The sequence below is a fragment of the Eublepharis macularius genome, chromosome 2, assembly GCF_028583425.1.
Source record: "Eublepharis macularius isolate TG4126 chromosome 2, MPM_Emac_v1.0, whole genome shotgun sequence".
Classification (NCBI taxonomy): domain Eukaryota; kingdom Metazoa; phylum Chordata; class Lepidosauria; order Squamata; family Eublepharidae; genus Eublepharis; species Eublepharis macularius.
Window position 1 is genome coordinate 219,373,521 of NC_072791.1, and position 21,558 is coordinate 219,395,078.

Genomic DNA, 21,558 nt, shown 5'->3' on the forward strand with positions numbered 1-21,558 from the left:
ATCACTGCACTGGGTGGATATAACTGGAAAGATGCCAAGAAATATAATAATCTAGTTAAGAAAAAACTGTATTTATGCCATTTCTGTTCATGTCACTGTAATCCATAATATACCTGCTTGGATGGAGATCAAGTGTTCAGAAAAGCAGAATACTTATGTCAAAACTGAATGCACGAACCCTTCATAATGGCCATAGTTTACATGTATAGTGATAGAGTGACTCCGACCTCTGTTTCGATTCTGACCCCAGTTCTGGAGACATGCATATACCCTGAAGCTGCTTACTATTTGCTTGGGAGAATGGAGGCCTGGATCTAGGCCTTTCTCCCCTTACTGCACCTTTGAAAAGAGGGAGAAAATTGATTAGGTTTGCGACTTTCTGACCAAGTAATCTGCTCTGACCATTTACAAAGGTCAGCCTGCTTCACAAACCAGATCTGGGACGAATGTGTGTGCCGCCAGCCTCTGGGTGCATCCTGCAGATCTCTTGGAACCACAACCGATCTCCAGACTGCAGAGATCTGTTACCCGGGAGAAAATGGTTGCTTTGGAGGGTGGGCTTCATGGCGTTATACGTTGCTGAGGTCCCTTCCCTACCCAAACCTTGCCCTCCCAGGTTCCACTTCCCAAATATCTAGGAATTTCCCAACCCGGAGTTGGCAACCCTATCTGTGGGTTGGATTCTGAATATGCACACAGTATCCTTTTGCACATACCTGTCCTGAACCAGCTAGACTTGTACGTGGCCAGTATATAGCTATAAAAATCCTGTTCGTTCTTACCACTTCCTTCATCCCCTTTTGTATTATATTTTGAAACAGGGTTCGGGGAGGTGGGAGCCCTGGGTGGAAGCCCTTAAATCTGCTCCACCTATAATGAAAGACATGATGTTCAATGAAATCATCGTTCCTACTCTGGACACCATTCGATATTTTTCATTAATGGAGTTGTTGACAACGCATCAAAAGCCATCCATATTTGTGGGGCCAACGGGGACTGGCAAGAGTGTATACATTATAGTAAGTATTCTTCATAAATTGAAATGGGCCCCAGTGCAAGTTTGGCTGAATGGCCACTGGGGCTATAAGCCAGTGTTGTGGGGTGGAGGTGGGGTACTTACCTGGCTAGCAGCACCACTGATGAGTGTTGGCTCACCTGTAGCCTCCTCCTGCACTGCTGCTGCTGCCAGTGATGAGCAAATGTCAACGGTTGCTGCTGCTGGTGATATTGAGCCCCCTGAAACCCTGCCAGAGCTACTGATGCTTGACTCTGCTTGCCCCTGGTTGTTAGCGGCCCTCCAGGGTAGTGGCCCACTGAGAACATTATCTGCAAATTGCATAGCCAGTCTGCCCCTGCTTCATACTCATGCATTTTATTGAACTAATGAGAGGGAGTCCGGCATGTAAGAAAATGAGTTGCTCCAGAAAAACCAGACCCCCTTATTTTGTTTCACTGTATTGTATTCTCATGACTAGGCACAAAATTCCTTGGCCCAGATATGAACAGATATTTTTGCAATATCATTAGTTACCTTTGGAAATATAAATATAATCCATATTCAAAGTACAGTGTGGCCATTCAGTTGAGTCATTTTGAGTTCCACCAACTTATCCATGTGATTTAAAATCATAAATTCCTTATCTAGGAAAAGGATTATTATAGGCACGACCTGATGCTTATAAAACCTTAAGTAATTATTGTCATCCTGCAAGTCAGTTTTCTCCATGCCTTCATTCACCATAAATGGATTTTTATTAATGTAATTACTTTTTGCATTAATGTTACACATAATTAGATTTGCTCTTCAACAGAAAGTGGAAAGTGGCTTCCTACAGTCATTTTGCTGATTCTTATATTTAGAAATTTATTCTAGTGAACAGAAAGTAACTAAACTGGGAAATTATTTTTGCAATAAAGGGCTATAATTGGCTTTTATTTAATTACTTTTTAATGTGGCTTTGATTTATCACCCTGATAAAATATTAGAAACATGAGATCCAAGGTTCAGGGGAAACACTAATGTAATGCTGGAGAATTATCCTTGGTGAAAATTAATTTATTCTAATTAGAAGGAACTTGCATAGCTTAACCTATGCTGAAGTCTGAGACTGAAACTAAACATTGGGACAAAGATGGGGCTGCCACCAAACACGAGAGTTGTGATTTCTTTGGATTTTTCTCCCTGCAAAGGCTTAGGATAGCCAGTGTGTAATGTGATATTGTCAAGTTACAATTCCCCCAACCCCAAGTGGCAGCCAGTTAAGGGTAGTGGGCTGTGGATGTGCTGAATGTTCCTTCACGTTTTTAAGGAGTCTGCCAGGTAGTTTCGTTTTAGCTTGATACTCTGATCACTACGTGATCAAGTGGAGCGCAAGTGGAGGGCAAGTGAACAAGGAGGAATACATGCGAGTCTGTTCACTTGCCAGGCAAGTGTAATTCGTCACTTGTAACTTGGCTCTCTGTTTAGTTGCTGATCTGTATTTGTACTTGTACTTCATAGGTGGAATCTTTGTCCCTCCAAACATTCACTCAGTTTTTAATAATGTGCTGTATTGGTTCAGAATAAAAACTAGAATAAGAAAAAGGCCAAAGAAGCTATGATTGAAATTGCCAAGTGGGATGAATGATGAGGACTAATGCTGTAACTAACTAGAGCCACTAAACTCAATGGGGCCTTAAAGACCTCTGATGCATGAAACTCCAAGTATTAGATAGTTGTGGACAGGGCTTTTTTTCTGGGAAAAGAGGTGGTAGAACTCAGTGGGTTGCCAGCACAGAAGGCAACTCTTGGTGGGAGGTGGTGCCCCTGGTACCACATGTGTGCGTGCAAAATGCACGCATGCTCCCAAGGCCAATGATGTCACTTTGGGTCAGCTGGAACAAGGGTTTTTTTAAAAGTTTAAACCACCTTCGATGAAAATGGTCACATAGCTGGTGGCCCCACCCCCTGATCTCCAGGCAGAGGGGAGTTTAGATTGCTCTCCGCACTGCTCCAGCCATGTGACCATTTTCAAGAGGTTCCGGAACTCCGTTCCACCACGTTCCAGCTGAAAAAAAGCCCTGGGTGCAGAGCACAATCCCTATAAAATGCTAGTGTGAATATAGCTGTTAAAATGTAACACTACAAGATTTTGTTACCTTGTACATGTTCTTCAAAGACTTTTGGAAGCGTTCATGAATCATGACACAGGAGGAAGAAAGGATCTTCTGTCCATGATCCGTTGTGGTCTCTCTGCCCTGAAAGCGCTGGGATCAACATCTGTCTAGAGCAGGGGCCCCCAACCTTTTTGAGCCTGTGGGCCCATTTGGAATTCTGACACAGGCCGTTTTCACACACTTCTTTAAAACAGTGCGATACTCACAGAAATCTGCCAGCTCCCTCGCACAATTTTTGACACCATCTGTTTACAAAACGCCATGAAAGCACCATCATCACTGCCTGCCTCCGTTTTGTAAACGGATGGTGTCAAAAATTGTGCGGGGAAGCCGGCAGCCTTCTGTGAGTATTGTGCTATTTTAAAGACATGTGAATACGGCCACAGTGTGGTGGAAGCAGCCACAAAATGGCTGTAACAGAATGGACGCTGCAGGAGACAGAGCCAGCCACAGAATGGCTGCTACAGCTTAGCTCCGGCCACACAGTGAAGAGTCTTGTGCTGTGGAAGCAGCTTCTGCCAAAGCAATGTCTTTAAAAATCTGCACAGACAGTCAAATCTCCAGTAGCTAATTGAAGCTGGGCAAAAGCCCCATCTGGCCCCATCCACTTTCTAAAAATGCTTGGCAGGCACAAAGAAAGGTATTGGCAGGCACAATTGTGCCCATAGGCACCATGTTGGGGTCCCCTGGACTAGGGCTTCAGGTTGGAATGTTCTAAACCTCAGTTTTTAGGTGCAAAATCCCTCCCCCCTTTCAAGCCGATGCACCTTGCATTCACACATGCCTGGAGAAGGACATACAGTTTCCAATAGAGTTCTCAGAAATAGTGGTCAGGAAGCTCTTGTACAGGTTGTTCACCGTCAAGGAGGTTCTTACTTTGCAACATCACGTACGTTCACCTCCTCCAAGTTGCAGCTCAACTCCCAACAATTGAGACTGTCTTGAGTTTCCAAACAGAGCCTTCACTTCTTTTGGTTTTTCTACGCCAGGGGTCCCTGTGGGGACCAGGGCACCCACCGACACCTTGCCTGTTGCTCGCCAAGTATTTTTAGAAAGTGGATAGGGCTTTTGCTCAGCAGGGCATCTGCTTTCCACTGATGATCCAATTGGCTGTGCAGCTTTTAAAAAAAAAGTTTCAGTGACAGCTGCCCCCATAGTTTTATTCTTCACTCCTCTTTCCCAGTGTGTTTTTAAAAATTCCCCTTCTTTTCCTCTGCACTTGGGCATCCTGTGTGTGTATGTAGCTTTGCCTCAAACGGCAGCCATTTGATACTTGGGCCCACCATTCTGTGCATCAAAATTCCAAAGGTGCCCATGGGCTCAAAAAAGGTTGGGGATCCCATTCTACACCTTTGTCATCATCTTGTTGACAAGATTTCTGAAAAGCTATCTCCAATGACACATAGGTCTTCTTGACCCTAGGATATACAATAGAGTTTGCATTCTTTCTCACCACAGTCATGGCTGTGCAGTGATTTTATTATCAGAGTTGAATATCATTGAGACTCAAGGCAGATTACACAATGTAGGTCAATACAATCAATAACTGGGACATTCAATAAACAATACAATAGGGTAAAGATAGCAGAAATATGAAGACAAGCAGAAATCTGATGCAGAGATGAAACCAATGCTGGAAACAAAACATAAGCAAATTGGCATGACATATTAAACAATGCTGAACTATCCAGTAGGAGCATATTTACAGCAACAAATAGTACTCATTAGTGTAGTCTTCAGCCCCTATCCCTTTCCCGCACTTCTCTCTGAACCATTTCCTGAACCATTTCCTCACAGCGCAGTCCTATTACCTGCGTAAAAAGTTCTCCTGAATAATTTGCATGTCTTGACATATCTTGACTTGGGCAATGGCAAGTGGCCAACATAACAGCTTCAGCTAAAAGCAGTGCATACCTCTAAGGGACAAGCATGGTGGGGGATGGGGGAGGACACAAGTACTCTGCCTGGGTTGAGGGACCTGGCAAGTCACATAACTTGTTTTCATGTGATGGTCGGGGTTATGTCTAGGTAGTGGGAGGCTCCCCAAAGGGGATCTTTGCCTGGGGGGAAGGCATGGTGGCTCTCAGAGACTCTGCCAACAACTCTTTTCCACTAAGACTTTGAGCAGATGACTATTAGATACCAACTTTGCAGGCAGGAGTCATTCGATCTAACCCATATACTACTTAGTAGCTCTACAGTTTGATGTAGTGGTTAAGAACAGCAGGACTCTTAATCTAGAGAACCGAGTTTGATTTCCCACTCCTTCCCCACTCCTCCACTTGAAGCCAGCTGGGTGACCTTGGGACAGTCACAGCTCTCCGGAGCTCTCTCAACCCCACCCACCTCACAGGGTGATAGTTGTGGAAGTAATAATAACATACTTTATAAACCACTCTGAGTGGCCGTTAAGTTGTCCTGACGAGCGGTATATAAACCAAATGTTGTTATTACATTAAAATTTAAAAGCCTCCAACCTTATTGTGTAAAGATATGCAAGCATCCAAATTATCATGCAGTGCAGGGCAGGGCAGACCTTTGCCTTCAGTGACTCCATCTTCCATTATATTTCTTAATAGGCAAAATACTGCGTTTGTTAGTTCATTGATTCTTTGGATGTTAATGCTATGTGTGAAAAGACTTTCTTTAGGCCAAGCTTTTACAAATCATGAAACCCCACTAGAACTTCTACAGGACTCAGAACGAGCTCTTAACAAGAGAATTATTTAATGGGGCACATGCTGGGTGCGCTAATATGATGTACAGTAACTAGTTAAAAAGTCTGTGATAATGTTGCAAAATGGCTCTGATGTATTACCTTTTATTCTTTCAGAACATGGGTCCTAAAGGTTCGAATCACCCTGGTTTATTTTTACAGGAACCTCATTAAAAAGCAGAGAATGTTAACGACCGTGGATTCATTATCGTCTCATCATTTTATAAGCAGAATGGCTGACAAATGTGTGATGCAAAAAAAGCTCCCCGTTAAGATGACTAGCAGTAAAGGCTTCGTGCCTTTTGGTCAGATGCTATAAACTGTCAGATTTATATACTCATGTGACCCTATCTTCTCTCTCTCTTTGAAATCATCTTTACAGGATTTTCTTCTGAACCGCTTAAATAAGGAAATCTATAAACCCCTGCTCATTAACTTCTCAGCTCAGACAACAGCAGCTCAAACACAGAATATCATAATGTCAAAGCTGGACAAAAGGCGGAAAAGAGTCTATGGTCCCCCTCTTGGGAAGAGAATGGTAACTTTTAACAATGGAATAAGACTGCCATGTCACCAAACCATTTATTGCAGATTCTCTCTGGACATTTTGCATTCAGCTTGATATATGGCGCACAATGCAGGCAAATAACCTCTTTCCCCTTTAAAGTATCACATATTTGAGGAAGTGTGCTGTGACTCACAAAAACTCATATTGAAACTAATGTTAGTCTTTAAGGTGCCACTGGATTTTTGTTTTATGTCTCTTTTAAAAAGCACTCAGGGGTGTGTGCCTGATCTTTTCCTGGCTTTCCACAGGTAGAAAGGCAGCTAATAAATGTTTTAAATTAAAAACAAAAAAACCTATACTGCCCCCCCCTTTACATTACATGCAAAATACAAACCAACTGCATAATACAGTCCTGACTGCCGAGGCCTGGCTTGCACATGAAGCAGAATGAAGCAAGCATAAGGAAATAAGTTGGTTTGTATTTTGAATGGGGCAGGGGAGGGATCTTTTTTACATAGTGGAGAATTACAAATAGTATGCCCCCCACCCCCCAAAATCTGGTCTGAAATAACATAGTCTGTTCTACCACTTGATGATTCTGCTTCCTTATTCTCATGCACATGTCAATCATACTACTGCTAAGGAGGGGCTTGTATTTGGATGTCATGTTATACTTACTTGCAGTTAAGTAAACGTGTGCTCCAACTTGGCTTGTTGCTTGTCTTTCCTGACTCCTCCCTTCTTGCGCCAAAAACTGTGATTAAAAACCAGCTCTAGGTACCAACATTATATAAATGCAGGTGTGCAGGGTAACTAGAGTTAGGTTACCCATTTCTGGAACACTTCTATTTCCTTATTTTTATATAGTAAATGCTCTTTTTTCCGAGCTTCTTGGAGAATTCTCTCTTTTGTTCTAAAGTCACGAAAAGTAACTAAGATGTCTCTGGGCAGATTAGCTTTGTTTGCATTAAAAGGGCCCCATTCTATAAGCTAAATCGATACTTGGGGCTATTCCATCTTCCAGTTGGATTAGATCAGCCAGCCATGTAGATACAAAGATTGCAAGATCCTGATTTAATTCTTCCTTTTCAGGAACGCCCCTAATCTTTAATTTTTTTGCTTTCAGCTTCGTCTCGAGTTCATTCACCTTAGCTTCTAACAGATCTTCAACTATCAGAATCTGCTTTGTTTCCTCTTGCAGGGAAAGTCCCAATTCCATAGCTTTCTCAGCAGTCTGCGTTACTGCTGCTATGGAGTCTTGAATCTCTTTAAGCTGCTTTGATATGGGCTCTTGACATTTATCAACCTTTGCAGCCAGATTAGTGGCAATATTAGAAGTAATACTGCTTTCTAAAGCCCTTAAGGACGTTTCTAGATCTTGTTTGGTTAAAGGATCTGTGTTTTGTGTAGCATCCGCCATTTTAGGTGCCTTACCGGCTTGAGGCACTTCAGCTGGCTTTGGATCTCCTGGAACAAAGTAGGATTTTACAGAAGTCGATTGAAGCTGGGGAGGCTTAGCCTTGCCTGTCCCAGTCTTTCCCATGCTGTTCGGGGTGCTTTTTGATAGATTTTTAAGTTTGAGTGTGGGTCCAGCTCGGAGCTCTAGAAGGAAGCGCCCGCCATTTTCAGCCGTGGTGCTCTGCCCCCCCAGGTTACCCATTTCTAATTGAAATTCTAAACCTGAATGAAACTTTGGTTGATAAACTCTTGGAGAAGCACATGCACACATTCCACAACCAGGCAGGTTTGGGAACATTTTTACTTAACTCTGGTTAAAGGTGCATCTGAATGTAGCCCTAATGTCTAAGGCACCGAGGCTCATACCTGTTATCTACAGATATTATAAAACTAGGGTTGTCAGGTCTGGGCTGAAAAATTCCTGGAGATTTGGGGATGGAGCGTATATTGGGTGGAGTTTGGGAGGGACCTCAGCAGAGTATAATTCCATAGAGTCCACCCTCCAATGTTGCTATTTTCTGCAGGGGAGATGTTATATGGAGATCTGTTATAATTCCAGGAGATCCCCAGACTCTACCTGGAGGTTTGCAACCATATATAAAACTCAGATGGGACTATTTCTATGATCTAGAGTTCTACACCCTTTCTCCCATGTTGTACTGATCATTAAAGTAAAGGCAGGAGAATTTTTAAAGATTTTAAAACAATTTTTAAAATACATTGTAATGGTTTGCTGTTTTTATTCCTTTTTGTTAAACCTTTGCCTTTGGATCTTTTGTCCACAACCAGCACTCTACTTTACCTAGGCTTTTACCTCTAGAACACTCGCCCTTTTTTGCTTGTGTGATCTTTATATTGCTGCCTCCCTGTCTCCCTCAATAGGTTTTGCTGCCACCAGGGCTTTTTTTCAGCCGGAATGCCGTGGGGCCACCGGACGCCTCACTGAATGCTGTGGGGCCACCAGACATGTGATTACTTTCAAGAGGATCCAGAACACTGGCATTCCGGCACCTATTGAAAGTAATCACATGTCCAGTGGCCCCACCCCCTGATCCTGTTTCCTCCTGTGCGCAGCCCAAGGCTTCCAGCTCTTTTGTTTCTGGCAAAGAGCAACACTTTTCTTGCAAGCGGCAAGAAAAGTGTTGCTTTCAAAGCCTGTCACTTTTCAGCTGATGGGAGGGGGATCCCCCATCAGCTGGGGGGAAAAAGCTGTGGGCCTTGAAAGCAGCAACACTGCTTTTAAATGCTTGCTTTTTCAGCTGAGGGGAGGGTGAGGAGGGATTCCCTCCCCTCAGCTGAAAAAAGTAGTGGGGCATTTGAAAAGTGTTGTTACTTTCAAAGCTGGCAGGTTTTTTTCAGCTGACAGCATTCCCTTCCCATTAGCTGAAAAAAGCTGTTTTAAAATGCTGGCAACTTTTTCAGCAGAGGGGAGAGGGATGAGGGACCAGGGACCCCCTCTTCTTCCTCCCCTCAGCTGAAAAAAGCAGAGGGGCATTTGAAAGTAGCAACACTTTTCTTGCCGGGCAAGAATGAGGGGGATTCCCCTCCTGTCAGCTGAAAAAAACTTTTTAAAAATGCTGGCAGCTTTTTCAGCTGAGGGGAGAGGGATGAGGGACCAGGGACCCCCTCCTTCCCCTCCCCTCATCTGAAAAAAGCAATGGGGCGTTTGAAAGCAGCAACATTTTCTTCCGTGTGTTTCTCCCTCTTGAGAGTTCTACCACCTCTTTTCCCAGAAAAAAAGCCCTGGCTGCCACCAAAGGCTTTTGCCTTTGACCTCCTTGGTTTAACTGGTAATATAGGAAGGCTTGTTTTAGATGGTAGTTTGACAGAATGGTCAATATGTTAGGGTGGTTGTGAGGTAAAAAAGGGATCTTTTTTTCTTAAACAAAAGGAGCATTTATTTATAAGAACATAAGCGTGATGGTTGCAGAGTTTTGATAAGCATTTTGATTTCAGAATAGTTGTTAAGATCGGTGGTTTCAAAAATAGTTATATCTTCACAGACCCAGTAACAAAGACTTATTTTCCACACAGATCTTAACTAACAGAACAAACACTCCTTAGTCTCATCTACACAGACATAGATTCACTCAGGCCTTTCTACATAGCTTGCCTGACCTAGCTAAAATAATCTCTCTTAGATACACGCACACAGCTTGCCTGACTTAGGCTCTCAGGCTTACACACAGCCAGAATCCTTTCTCTGAGGCAGCTCAAGTGCCTGTTGCTACTAAAATCTCTCAGAATTCCCCACAGATTCATTGACCGTGGCAGAATGAATACTTTCTCTCAGAAACACAGATTCTCTCTCAAGCTCCACACAGTTTGCCTGGCTCAATTAGAATGAACACTTTCTCTCACCGCACTGACTACAAACTGCAATTGATGCCACCTCCTAGGGTACAGCTACCATCTAACCAGAACAGACTTCGTTCACCCATTCAGCCCCCTCCTTCCTTCCTCAGAGGCCTACATTTAAACCTATAGTAACAACTATTAAAAAACCCCACATGAGCAAGCAGAAATAAAATACTCAAACTATATAGATGCAAAACATTACACATGTATTTTCTGTATTTAATTCTAGTTCTTACATGGGGTTCCCAGTGATCTCTTGTCTAGATTTGTGATCAAGTCTCTGCCTGCACATTGTTCACGCTCTCTGACCATCCATTGGGACACCAATTATAAATTTCAATATTTTCCCCCATGCAGGCATTATTATTTTGTCTTAATTTTTTACATTTATATGCTAAGAGAAATTAATTTTATTTAATTATTTCTAAATATTCCTGAACTATTCTAAACATGAACTCAAAGTGAAAATCCTGCCCATGTGTCAAATGGCTTCAAGGCTAAACACTGAAATAATCTAATTGGTAATCTTATCCAGCTGTCTTCACCCTTCCCAGACCCAGAACCATCTTGACTAGTTTTAGAGAAAAGAAGGTGGTGTGTGTGTGTGTGTGGTGGGGAGGATTTAGTTATGATTACTTGATAGGGAGAAGCTCACTCTGTACATGCTCGGAAGAACTGTCTTTTTTTATACACAGTGTCTAGAATGTTTTTGTTTTGTTTTCAGGTTGTATTTGTAGATGATGTCAATATGCCAGCACGAGAGGTATATGGAGCTCAGCCTCCAGTAGAGTTACTTCGCCAGTGGTTAGACCACTGGAACTGGTATGACCTGAAAGACTGCTCTATGATTAAACTGGTGGACGTACAAATCATGTGCGCAATGGGGCCACCAGGTATGATATCTTTTGTTTCAGAATAAATCTCCACAGTTCATGAAAGAAAAATGTCTTTCTTGAAATTCTTTAGGAAGTACAGTACTGATTACAAGCAGGATGCAAGTAAACAAACACCCCTAATGTCAGGAGGTCAGTCCATTCCAGACCATTTTTACACGAATAAGTTTTTTGGGGGGTTTTGCTACACGAATATAGCGTTGCCAGCAGCCTGGAGAAAAATAATTTTCTACTAATGTGTGGAAATGGACAGCTGAAGCTTTTCATGGCATGGAGTGTAAGTAGCACCACCTGGTAAATAACAGCTCATTAAGCCTCTGTGAAAGGGACAGGACATTTTATCTCCAGCCTGTTGCCAACCTTACGTGGATATAGAAAAACAAAGAAAATGTGTCCCTACTGTCATATATGAAAATTGCATAATACATTTGTCTGTGGATGGAACATGCATGGTTTTCTTGTGTGCTGATGTCTGGGTTTTGGTGCCAGCATTGGCAGAACTACATATTACATGTTAGAACATCAAGAACACTATTCAAATCCACGTCAAAGTTTCTTCTTCTCCCTATATTCTGTAAGTTCACTTATTCAGTGACATTTCCTTGTTGTGCATAATGGATTGGATACTGTGGCCTCTTTCCATTAAGTAAGGAAATGTGCCCCAGAAGAAGTGATCTTGCTTTGGATGAAGGAGTCTTGCTCTGTCAGAGGCATGATTTCTCTAGAGCAAGGTGCTAGACTACTCATTTGATAGAACAGAGTTATGAAAACCAACCCATGTTAGCTCCACATTAAATGCTTTAAGCAGCTTTAAGCAAAGTTTCTGCCATTACTTGACGTTTAGCATGTTCTAATTTCTTCTGTTTAATTAGAGCTTTATACTGGGACTTAAGCATTGTTAGACTGCTGATAAGAGCCCTATCCCTGTTATGCCTAGCCTGTCTCATAGAGTAAAGGAGTTTAAGCGCTCTGCATTCGTGGTCGAACCAACCACTTTGAGCATGGGATATCGACTTCATAGGCCTGTTATTTGTTAAAACAGGTTTAAGCTGGGAATTAATTTCATCAAAGATTTTAATCACATCTGTGGTGTTTTGTAAAAGAGATGATCTCAGTCTGCTCACTTACAAAGATGACAAGGTGTTGGATATAATGCAGTGTAGTTTCCTGGACCATTTGAGCCTCCTAAGATTGGGATTTATGCTCTCAGCAAGGTCTGGTACTGGTTTCGCTAGGACTTGACGAAAAATTGTATCCTTATACATTGTAGAGGTGATTTATAGGGGTGTGCGCTTGGGTTTCTGATTCGGGTAAAATACCCGAATCAGACCCGATCTGTAAAGATTCGGGATTCTCCAATTGGGGCCAGCATTCAGGTTGCTTCGGGAAGCTTCAAGGCCCAAGTATATAAAGGGCCCTTTCCCTGCTTCTTGCAAGCGGCAGGTCCCTTTAAAATTCAGCTGGCAGGCAGGGGGATTCCCCCACCTTACAGCTGAAGTTTAAAGGGCCCGTTTCCTGCCGCTTGCAAGCAGCAGGGCCCTTTAAACATCCAGCCCCAGCCCCTCCCACCCACCCCACTTACCTTGGCCCTGCTGCTTGCAAGTGGCAGGGCCCTTTAAACATCCCACTCCAACCCCCAGCCCCAGTCCCCCACCCACCCCACCCCACTTACCTTGGCCCTGCCAATTGCTGCAAGCCACCCCAGCCGTGGAGGCAGCAGAGCAGCGTGGCAGTGGTGGCTCTGGCCTTCTCAGCCGCCCTGCCGGGCTGTGCGCTGCTGAATACGACCTTCCTCGCTGCCCTGCAGGCCACTGCGACCCCAGAGAAGGTGGCACGGCAGCAGCAGCTCTGGCCCTCCCTGCAGCCCTGGGGGCGCGTGCGGCAGTGGAGGAGGCTGAAAAAGCCCTTCCTGCCCCTCAAATGGCCATGATGGTGGCCGAGGGGCAGGAAGGGCCGGAGGAAGAGGCTCCCGCCTTCTCTGCCGGCTTGCAGGTCTGTGTGACAACGGAGAAGACAGGCTCTTCCTGCCCCTCAAAAGGCCGCCGCAGTGGCCATTTGAAGGGCAGGAAGGGCCAGAGGTGGTGGGTTCGGCCTTCTCTGCTGCCCTGCAGGCCCGCACAGCAGCAGAGGAGGCCGAAAAGGCCTTTCCTATCCCTCACATGGCCACTGCGGCGGACATTTGAGGGGCAGGAAGGGCTGGAGGAGGAGGTTCTGACCTTCTCTGCTGCCCTGAGGGCTTGCGCGGCACCGGAGGAGGCCAAAAAGGCCCCTCCTGCCCCCTCAAATGGCCACCATTGGCACCTGCCAATGGCACCTGCGGGCCAGGAGGAGGTGGTGGCGGTGGAGGAGGAGGCAGCTCTGGCCTTCCCTGCCTGGCCAGGTAAGTGGGTTAGAGGGGACGGGGGGGCTAAGTGGGGGGTGAGGGGCTGGGGGTGGGTGGGGGTGCTGGGAGAAAGCCCAACCCCCTGAATCACTTTGGAATGCTCCGAATCTTTACGGAGCATTCTGAAGCGATTAAAATACCCGAAGCATGGGTTTTGGGTATTACCGAATATTTTCAGGGTGCACACCCCTAGTGATTTATAGACCCTTTCAAGTCAAGAATAGTTGCAGTAGCTATTATGTATGTATTTATTAATTTATTAAAGAGCTCTATGGCGCAGAGTGGTAAGTTGCAGTACTGCACCCCAAGATCTGCTCATGACCTGAGTTCGATCCTGGTGGAAGCCGGGTTCAGGTAGCCGGTTCAAGGTTGACTCAGCCTTCCATCCTTCCATGGTCGGAAAAATGAGTACCTAGTTTCCTGGGGGTAAAGTGTAGATGACTGGGGAAGGCAATGGCAAATCACCCCGTAAAAAGTCTGCCAAGAAAACGTCATGATGCGCCATCCTCCCATGGGTCAATAAGGGGACCTTTACCTTTTTATTAATTACACACACACACTTTATGGAAATGGTCAGTGAGAAAGTGATGATCACGTATTAGGGTATCTTTGCTGAGCAGCTTTTGCCCAAATGTTTCAATGATAGCTTAACTATTGTTCTTTTGCATGAGTTTATTTGTTGGTTCATTTGTAGACTATGTCAGTATGCCAGCACAATAATGTCAAGTAAAATATGACAACCAAAAAAATAGATCTTCAAGCATCTGATGGCATTTTTAAAAAATCATACAGATACAAAATTAAAATAAACATCTCTTACTTTCTTCTCTTGCTGTTGGGCTAATTTGGGGGAAAGGGTGGGTGGTACGGTTACATGGAGTTTGTTTATTGTTATATTTACTACCCTGTGGAAAACAATAAAAATCTTAATGGGAAAAAATATAATTGGGAAATGGGCTTGGGCAGGAGAATCTGTCTCATGCCAGGCAGGATGGTAAAATGCTTGGCTTCTGCCTGTTCTACTCGGGGCCTTGCTGATGGCAGTTGGAATTATGTAGAAAGATAATAATAACTGCGCTTATATATAACTCTTCTACTAGTGCCCCATTCAAAGCAATGGACAAGGTCAGTGTTGTAAAGAAAAATGTTATGCCAAAAGCCATCTTTGTGAAACTTGGTTCAGAAGCTTTTCTGTTTGTTGCTAGGAAAGCTCCCCCCCCTCCCTTGAGAGGCCTTTTTCGTCTCTCTTTGAAACAAGTTCCTTTTGTTTTCCTATCCTCTGTCCTTGAGATAAGATGTTTTAGCTGGTGCCTAGTTGAGCCTCCATAGCTGAGTCTCCTGAGTTAATTGATGAATAATTTGCACCTGCAGAATTGGAGTCTGCGCCAAGGACTGCAGCCATGTCACGTACCCCCTTCTGCACGTAGACACCTGCTTTCAGGTGATGTCAGCAAGTTGTGTCCTGAGTGGCAGTTCAGGCCTGTGTCACTTTGGTCTCAACTGGCATAAATCGTCTACTCAAATGGAGTCTGAGCTTGTGGTGGGTGTCAGTAACAGACGACTGCCCCTTGCCCCTTTGTTTTGCTTCTGCTTCGATTGTGAGAGGGACGCCAAAGCTCCCACCTTATGTTTTGCTGTGCTGCTTGATTACTGTGACTCTTGACCAGAGACTTTGATTGCTACATCTTTGAAACCAGCTTGATTTGCCTCGTTAAGGAATTACTGTGGTATGTAATGCTCATTGCTTTAGGATTTTTGTTTTAGTTCCTCACATTCTATCTTGTGATAACCTTGCACTCTGATTAATAAATCATTATATTTTACTTTGTGTGGGTTTTTGTGACTCTGAATCCTCATAGCTATAAAATCTTTTGTAAAACTCACCCTGTGTATGCTCAAGATCCACCTACCATAATAGTACTTTGTTTTGAGACCTCTACTTGCAAACCACCTTTGCAAGGTAGACTTCTGTTCTATTAATTCCCTAATAGGCTCTGGAGCTTTGCTCCTTTACTCCTCAGCCTTGGGATAGCTAAAGGAGCTGGTGGCAGCCTACTTAGGCAAGAGTGAGACTTTCTCTTCTTGCCCATTTTGTAATTTGTGTGATACCTGAAACAGGCCCTCTGGGCAGCCTGTGTCCCTTCCCCTTAGCTGGGCTGGGGCAGAGGGGCTTGGAAGCCTTGACAAGTGTTATTATTATCCCCTAATATAGCTGGGGAGCTGGGGCTGAGAGGAGTGGCTTACCCAAGGCCACCTACTGAGCTCATAGCAGTAGAGAGATTCAAACCAGCAGGTTGCTGATCGCAGCCCAACCACTTAACCACTATGCTACAGCAGCTCTCCATGGTAGAATTAGTATCAGGGAGACAGGTGACTGCAAAAGTGGTAAGCAGGGGAGGAACAGAAAAGCTCCCCCACCTGCCACTTCTGAATGAGGCTAAGTTTTTTTCTCAGCTGAGATTGCTTCTAGTGCTATTACTTCTAGTATCATTCAAAGTTCCTAGGAAAAGAAGCCGTGGGCTAGTTTAGAGTTCTGTTGTTCTCAACCACAGAAGCAGACAGAAGTGTCAAACACACAAAAGCCTTTTGAGGCTATAATTAGACTCTACCTCACCCCTCATTTCCCATATCCATGTAGAAAATCCATGTTTAAACCTATGGATTTCTGGCTGTCGCATCTAATTTTGCCCTTACAAGATAATCCTAAATATTTGTCCTAGTTTATCTACACGTGGTGGCATTGTAGTCCTGGATGCCATCCTTATTGATGTAAGGACTGGGCTTGTACACATTCTGCTGTATCTCTTGATGTAGTAGAAGTTTGTGGTGTCTTCCTCCTTTAAGGTAAATGGCAAATTGCCAACAAAGCATAGTTTATATATGGGTAGTAGAGACCAGTCCAGATCTTCCTACAGGAAAGAGTTCAGTGTATTTGCAATAATGGCATTTGCAATATTTTATTTCTGTGTTTGTGCTTCCTAATAATAGGTGGAGGCCGAAACCCAATCACTCCCCGATACTTACGACACTTCAATACTATTACCATTAATGAATTTGACGACGCTTCAATGTATACAATTTTCTCCAGAATATTAGACTGGCATCTTACAATATGGTAAGTTACTTTGGTATCTTGTGAATTGTTCAAATAATTAATGGTTTGGATCCCATCTGGGGCATTGAATCCAAAGGTGTCCATATCGAAGGACCCCTTCCATGACTGGAAGACCCCTTCTATGTCTGCAAGCTGGAAAATTGAAAATACAGCTGTTGCTTGCCTACTTAGAATGTATTTCTCTAGTGTTGCTCTTGATGTCTTTGATACTCTATAATTTGTTTTGGAGCCAGTCAGGATGCCAAGATAAAGCTTAGGTTAGTTATTTTAGAATTGCTTTCTTGTGTTTGATGTATATATGTTCACATATTTATTAGCTTGGTAACTTGCCTGTGCTTGAAAGCGAAATATACTTTAAAATAACATACATCATAAATCATAAAAATTTAACTAAAACGGTCTACCTACATACTGTGGATTGGATCCAGTAACACTATCCCAATATCAGTCAGAAGAAAATGTAGTAGAAGGAAATCATCGAATCCACCTTGAGCTGTTGGATACACACCAATTTATTTTAAGCTAAAATAACCCAATTCAGCTTATTCCTTTTAGTCAATTCTAGCATAAATGTGAAAGTGTTTCATTGCTTCAATAAGATGGCTGAGTTTGGGGGGCATTCCAGAAGAAAGAAGTTCTGCAGATGTAACATAGCTATGCCTGCCAGCCCCTTGGTAATTTCATTTACATTGCCTCTGTGCCTTACATTTACCAGTTTCACTAACATAACATGCTTTTCTCACAAGGGACCTGCATGTTCTTATTACTGCTAGAGACAGATTCAGATTACTGCTGGCTTTTAAGGGGAAAGTAACCATTCTGGCTTCTCTTACCAAGTAACGCTTGGTGCAGCTTGAAATCTGTTTTGTATACAGACAGCCCTGCCAAATCTAATTAAGTCTGCAAACTGCATCCTCCATTTCCTTCTGAGACACTTACAAAGAACTGATGGGCTTTTAATCATGATCAGCTGCCTTTTCTTCCATGCCAGTCCCTCTTTTTAATTTTTTTTTTGCTTACTATCCAGCCTGAAGAGAAGCTCTGGGGAACTGAAAAGCTAGCTTACTCCTTTGTGGTTTCTTTATTGGTCTTAACTAAGGGCCAAGCTTGGCCCTAAGATCATCGACTGCTGTTGCAGTTTCTGCCAACGCACCAGGAGGACTGCCTGCATTATTTGGCGACTAAATCATGCAGGATTGTCAGGGCTGGATTGAGGGAGGGCAAAGTGGGTAGTCTGCCCCCGGCACCATCAAAGAGGGGGCTCTGGGCGCAGCTGCCAGCTGCCTGGGAGCACGGTGCTGGCAGTGCAGTGGCTGAGCGGCCGCCCACGCCATTTGCCTGCCCAGCAGGACAGGGAGCGCGTGGCAAGCTGGCTGCCCCATCAGCTGCGCAGACGAATGGCATGGAGGGCTGGGAGGCTGCCCGCACCACTTGCCTGCCCCACTGAGGGGGCAGCCAGCTTGCTGCGTGCTCCTTGTCCTGCGGGGCAGGCGAATGGCGCGGGCGTCCTTTCAGCCCTCCGTGCCATTCGCCTGCCTGGCTGAGGGGGCGGCCAGCTTGCTGCGCGCTCCCTGTCCTGCTGGGCAAGCGAGTGGCACAGAGGGCTCAGTGGCCACCTGCGCCATTCACCTGCCCTGCAGGACAGGGAGCATGTGGCAGGCTGGCTGCCCCCTCAGTGGGGCAGGCGAGTGGTGCGGGCAGCTTCCCAGCTGCCAGTGCTGCCACCGCTCCACTGGCGGCCTGCCTGCCCTGCGTGATAACGTCATGAAGTGACGTCATTACACAGCGTTGGGAGCACAGCGTGCGTGCGCACGCGAGAATGGCTGGACTTGGGTTGTCCCAGGTGCTGCGAACCCTAGATCCGGCCCTGGGGATTGTCATTCAGATGCTAGTAAGAGGTTACTCTTAGGATGTAAATATACGATTAGGCCAATGTGTCAGGTCATGGATGCAGGCCGGACTTACAGTCAGACATACATTGGGGGAACATTACTTGCAGCAGCAACATATTTCTACTGGAAAACTGCTGATTATCATGCAGAATTCCTGCTCTAAATATTAGAATCATGTAACAAATAAGTCCTACTGGAATTGATCTGTCTTGTATGTTTTGAAATCTTCAACTTGAGCTGCCAATTAATTTTTGCGTTATAGCCTGATGTGACCAGCAGCCTGAGGAACCCAGCAAATGTAGGAAAATGTGAATCTTACTTTTGCGGAGTTCCAATCATTCTGTTTCTCGTGTTTTGTCTCAATGAACAGTTATAACTTCCCTCCAGAATATGTTGAACTGACTTCACAGATTATCAATAGCACCATGACTGTGTATAAAGAGGCAATGAAGAACTTGCTTCCTACTCCGACTAAATCACACTACTTGTTCAACTTGCGCGACTTTTCTCGGGTGATTCAAGGCGTTTGCCTATCAAGACCCGAAACAACAATTTCTACAGGAACAATCAAACGCCTTTGGGTTCACGAGGTAAACTTTCTGTCAGTAAATAACTGAGGGTTGTGCCTTGACCTGATAAAATTGGTCTTCTAGGACAATTTAGTGGTTTGTTCTGAAATTTGTAGCTATGTAAAAGATCTAAGTAGCTATGTAAAAGATCTAAGTAAATTGCACTGGAAGTTTTGTTAAATATGTAGGAAATGTTATACATGTTGATAATGGCGGGGCGGGGCAGGAAGCGGGATTAGAAATCATTGCAGCTATAGTCGCTTCATGTTTTGTGGAAAAGGGTTCTGGTCCTGAAATTGGAAATCTGCTTTTTATTTTTCATTCCGTCTTTTTAATTGTTTCACTGAGCAACAGCCAGGATAGATGTTTCATAGGGATCACGTAGTGATCAAGCGGAGTGCAAGTGAACAGGGAGGAATACACGTGAGTCTGTTCACTTGCTGTTCAAGTGTCATTTGTCACTTGTAGCTTGGCTCCCAGTGTGAAAATCCCAAGTACTTAACAGAAGAAGTCATGGGTACTTCGATGATTCCCCTTTGGTAACATACCTGTTTCTTCAGTTACTGAGTATGAAGCTCATACATAAAGTTAAGCACAAAATAGATAAAGACAGTTTCTTTATGGGGACTAAACCTAAATTTAACGTACCTATTGTTTCAGTTATCAGATATGAAGCTCATACATAAGCAGCCTAACCTGGATAGCCCAGGTAAGCCTGATCTCATCAGATCTCAGAAGCTAAGCAAGGTCAGCCTTAGTTAGTAATTGGATAGGAGACCTCCAACGAAAACCAAGGTTGCAGAGGCAGGCAATGGCAAACCACCTCTGATATTCTCTTGCCATGAAAACCCCAGCAGGGGTCACCATAAGTCAACTGTGACTTGAGGGCACTCTCCACCATCACACATAAAGTTAAGCACAAATACATACAAGAGTTTCTTTATGAGGCCTAAATTTAATTGATTTAGGACAAATGTGGGCATCCTGCTGCAGATATTTGTATCCCTTGACATAACAGATCAGCTGAGGATGCCCCCTTAAGAATGCCAACATTGTGGCTGGTCCAGGTGGCACTGACATTGCAGAGGTGGATTATGCATAGCTGCCCTTTTTCCTCGATGATGAAAATCTCTTCCTCTGGAAATTTGCTTAAGTACAAGTCTGAGTAATTTTTCAAAGTGCTGACATTTATCCTTTTATTATAGAGATCATAATAGCTGCGTGCTGGGTTCCTGTCAGTCAGTATAGAGATTGTTGATAGAAAATACAAATTTTCCATAAGGGCTGTCAGACAAATCTGTTTATATTGCTTGGAAACCTTAATTTCACATTATTATACTTGAGCGTAGGCGCCTTCCTTTTTTGGTATTTTTTACTAGATTGGCTCAACAATTACTGTAGTGATCATACTGTTGTGTCTTGTACAGGTCCTTAGAGTATACTATGACCGTTTAGTAGATAAAGCGGATTGTTCCTGGCTTGTTGGATGCATCCAAGAAGTAGTGAAAAAACATATGGAAGAAGACTTCCATGAACTTTTTGAACGACTGGACTTCAATTATGATGGCGTGGTGGAAGAAGATGATTTGCGAAGTCTGATGTTCTGCGATTTTCATGATCCTAAAAGGGAAGATACAAACTACAGAGAGGTCTTCAACGTGGATGATTTGAGAACTGTTGTAGAGAGCCATCTGGAAGAATACAATAATATGAGCAAAAAACCCATGCAGCTGGTTTTATTCCGATTTGCCATAGAACATGTTTGTAGAATTTCACGTATTTTGAAGCAACCTCGTAGCCATGCCCTTCTAGTTGGTGTAGGAGGCAGTGGCCGGCAATCCCTCACTCGTTTGGCCGCTCATATGGCCGATTATACACCTTTTCAGGTTGAAATATCAAAGAGCTATGGAAGCAATGAATGGCATGAAGACCTAAAAGTCATATTGCGGAGATCTACTGAAGGTGAGATGCAAGGAGTTTTCCTATTCACTGATACCCAGATAAAAAGGGAGTCATTTTTGGAGGACATAAACAACTTGCTAAATGCTGGAGAAGTACCAAACCTCTTTCCAGTAGATGAGAAGCAAGAAATTTGTGAAAAGATGCGTCAAATAGACCGCCAGCGGGACAAAACAAAGCAAACAGATGGTAGCCCAATTGCCCTTTTCAACATGTTTATCGACCGCTGCCGAGACCAACTGCATATTGTACTGGCCATGAGTCCCATTGGAGATGCATTCCGTAACCGTCTTCGAAAATTTCCAGCTCTTGTTAACTGCTGCACTATTGACTGGTTTCAGGTAGGGTGCCTTGCCATATGCACGTTTTGAGATACAAACATCACAAATCAAAAATAAGAAACATCATTTTATTAATGTGTGATTCTGATTTGGAACTGTTCTGCTTGATGTGCTAGTTTTCAGTGTGTAAGGAGATTTACTGTACTGGGAAGCATCCATAGAAGGAAGATCCAATCCATGCTCCCCTAACTGCAGTCTGAAATGGTATAG

General features: G+C 43.9%; 1 protein-coding gene across 1 annotated transcript in view; it reads left to right on the forward strand.

Annotated features, from left to right (window-relative positions):
* The window catches only part of DNAH7 (dynein axonemal heavy chain 7), a 190,041-nt gene that overhangs the window by 89,333 nt on the left and 79,150 nt on the right, over window positions 1-21,558 (forward strand). Inside the window, exons 32-37 of the mRNA XM_054970133.1 lie at window positions 822-1,019; window positions 6,255-6,410; window positions 10,921-11,089; window positions 16,461-16,587; window positions 18,850-19,069; window positions 20,476-21,348. Of these exons, the coding sequence (XP_054826108.1) occupies window positions 822-1,019; window positions 6,255-6,410; window positions 10,921-11,089; window positions 16,461-16,587; window positions 18,850-19,069; window positions 20,476-21,348 (1,743 nt within the window). The remainder of the gene's footprint in view (window positions 1-821; window positions 1,020-6,254; window positions 6,411-10,920; window positions 11,090-16,460; window positions 16,588-18,849; window positions 19,070-20,475; window positions 21,349-21,558) is intronic.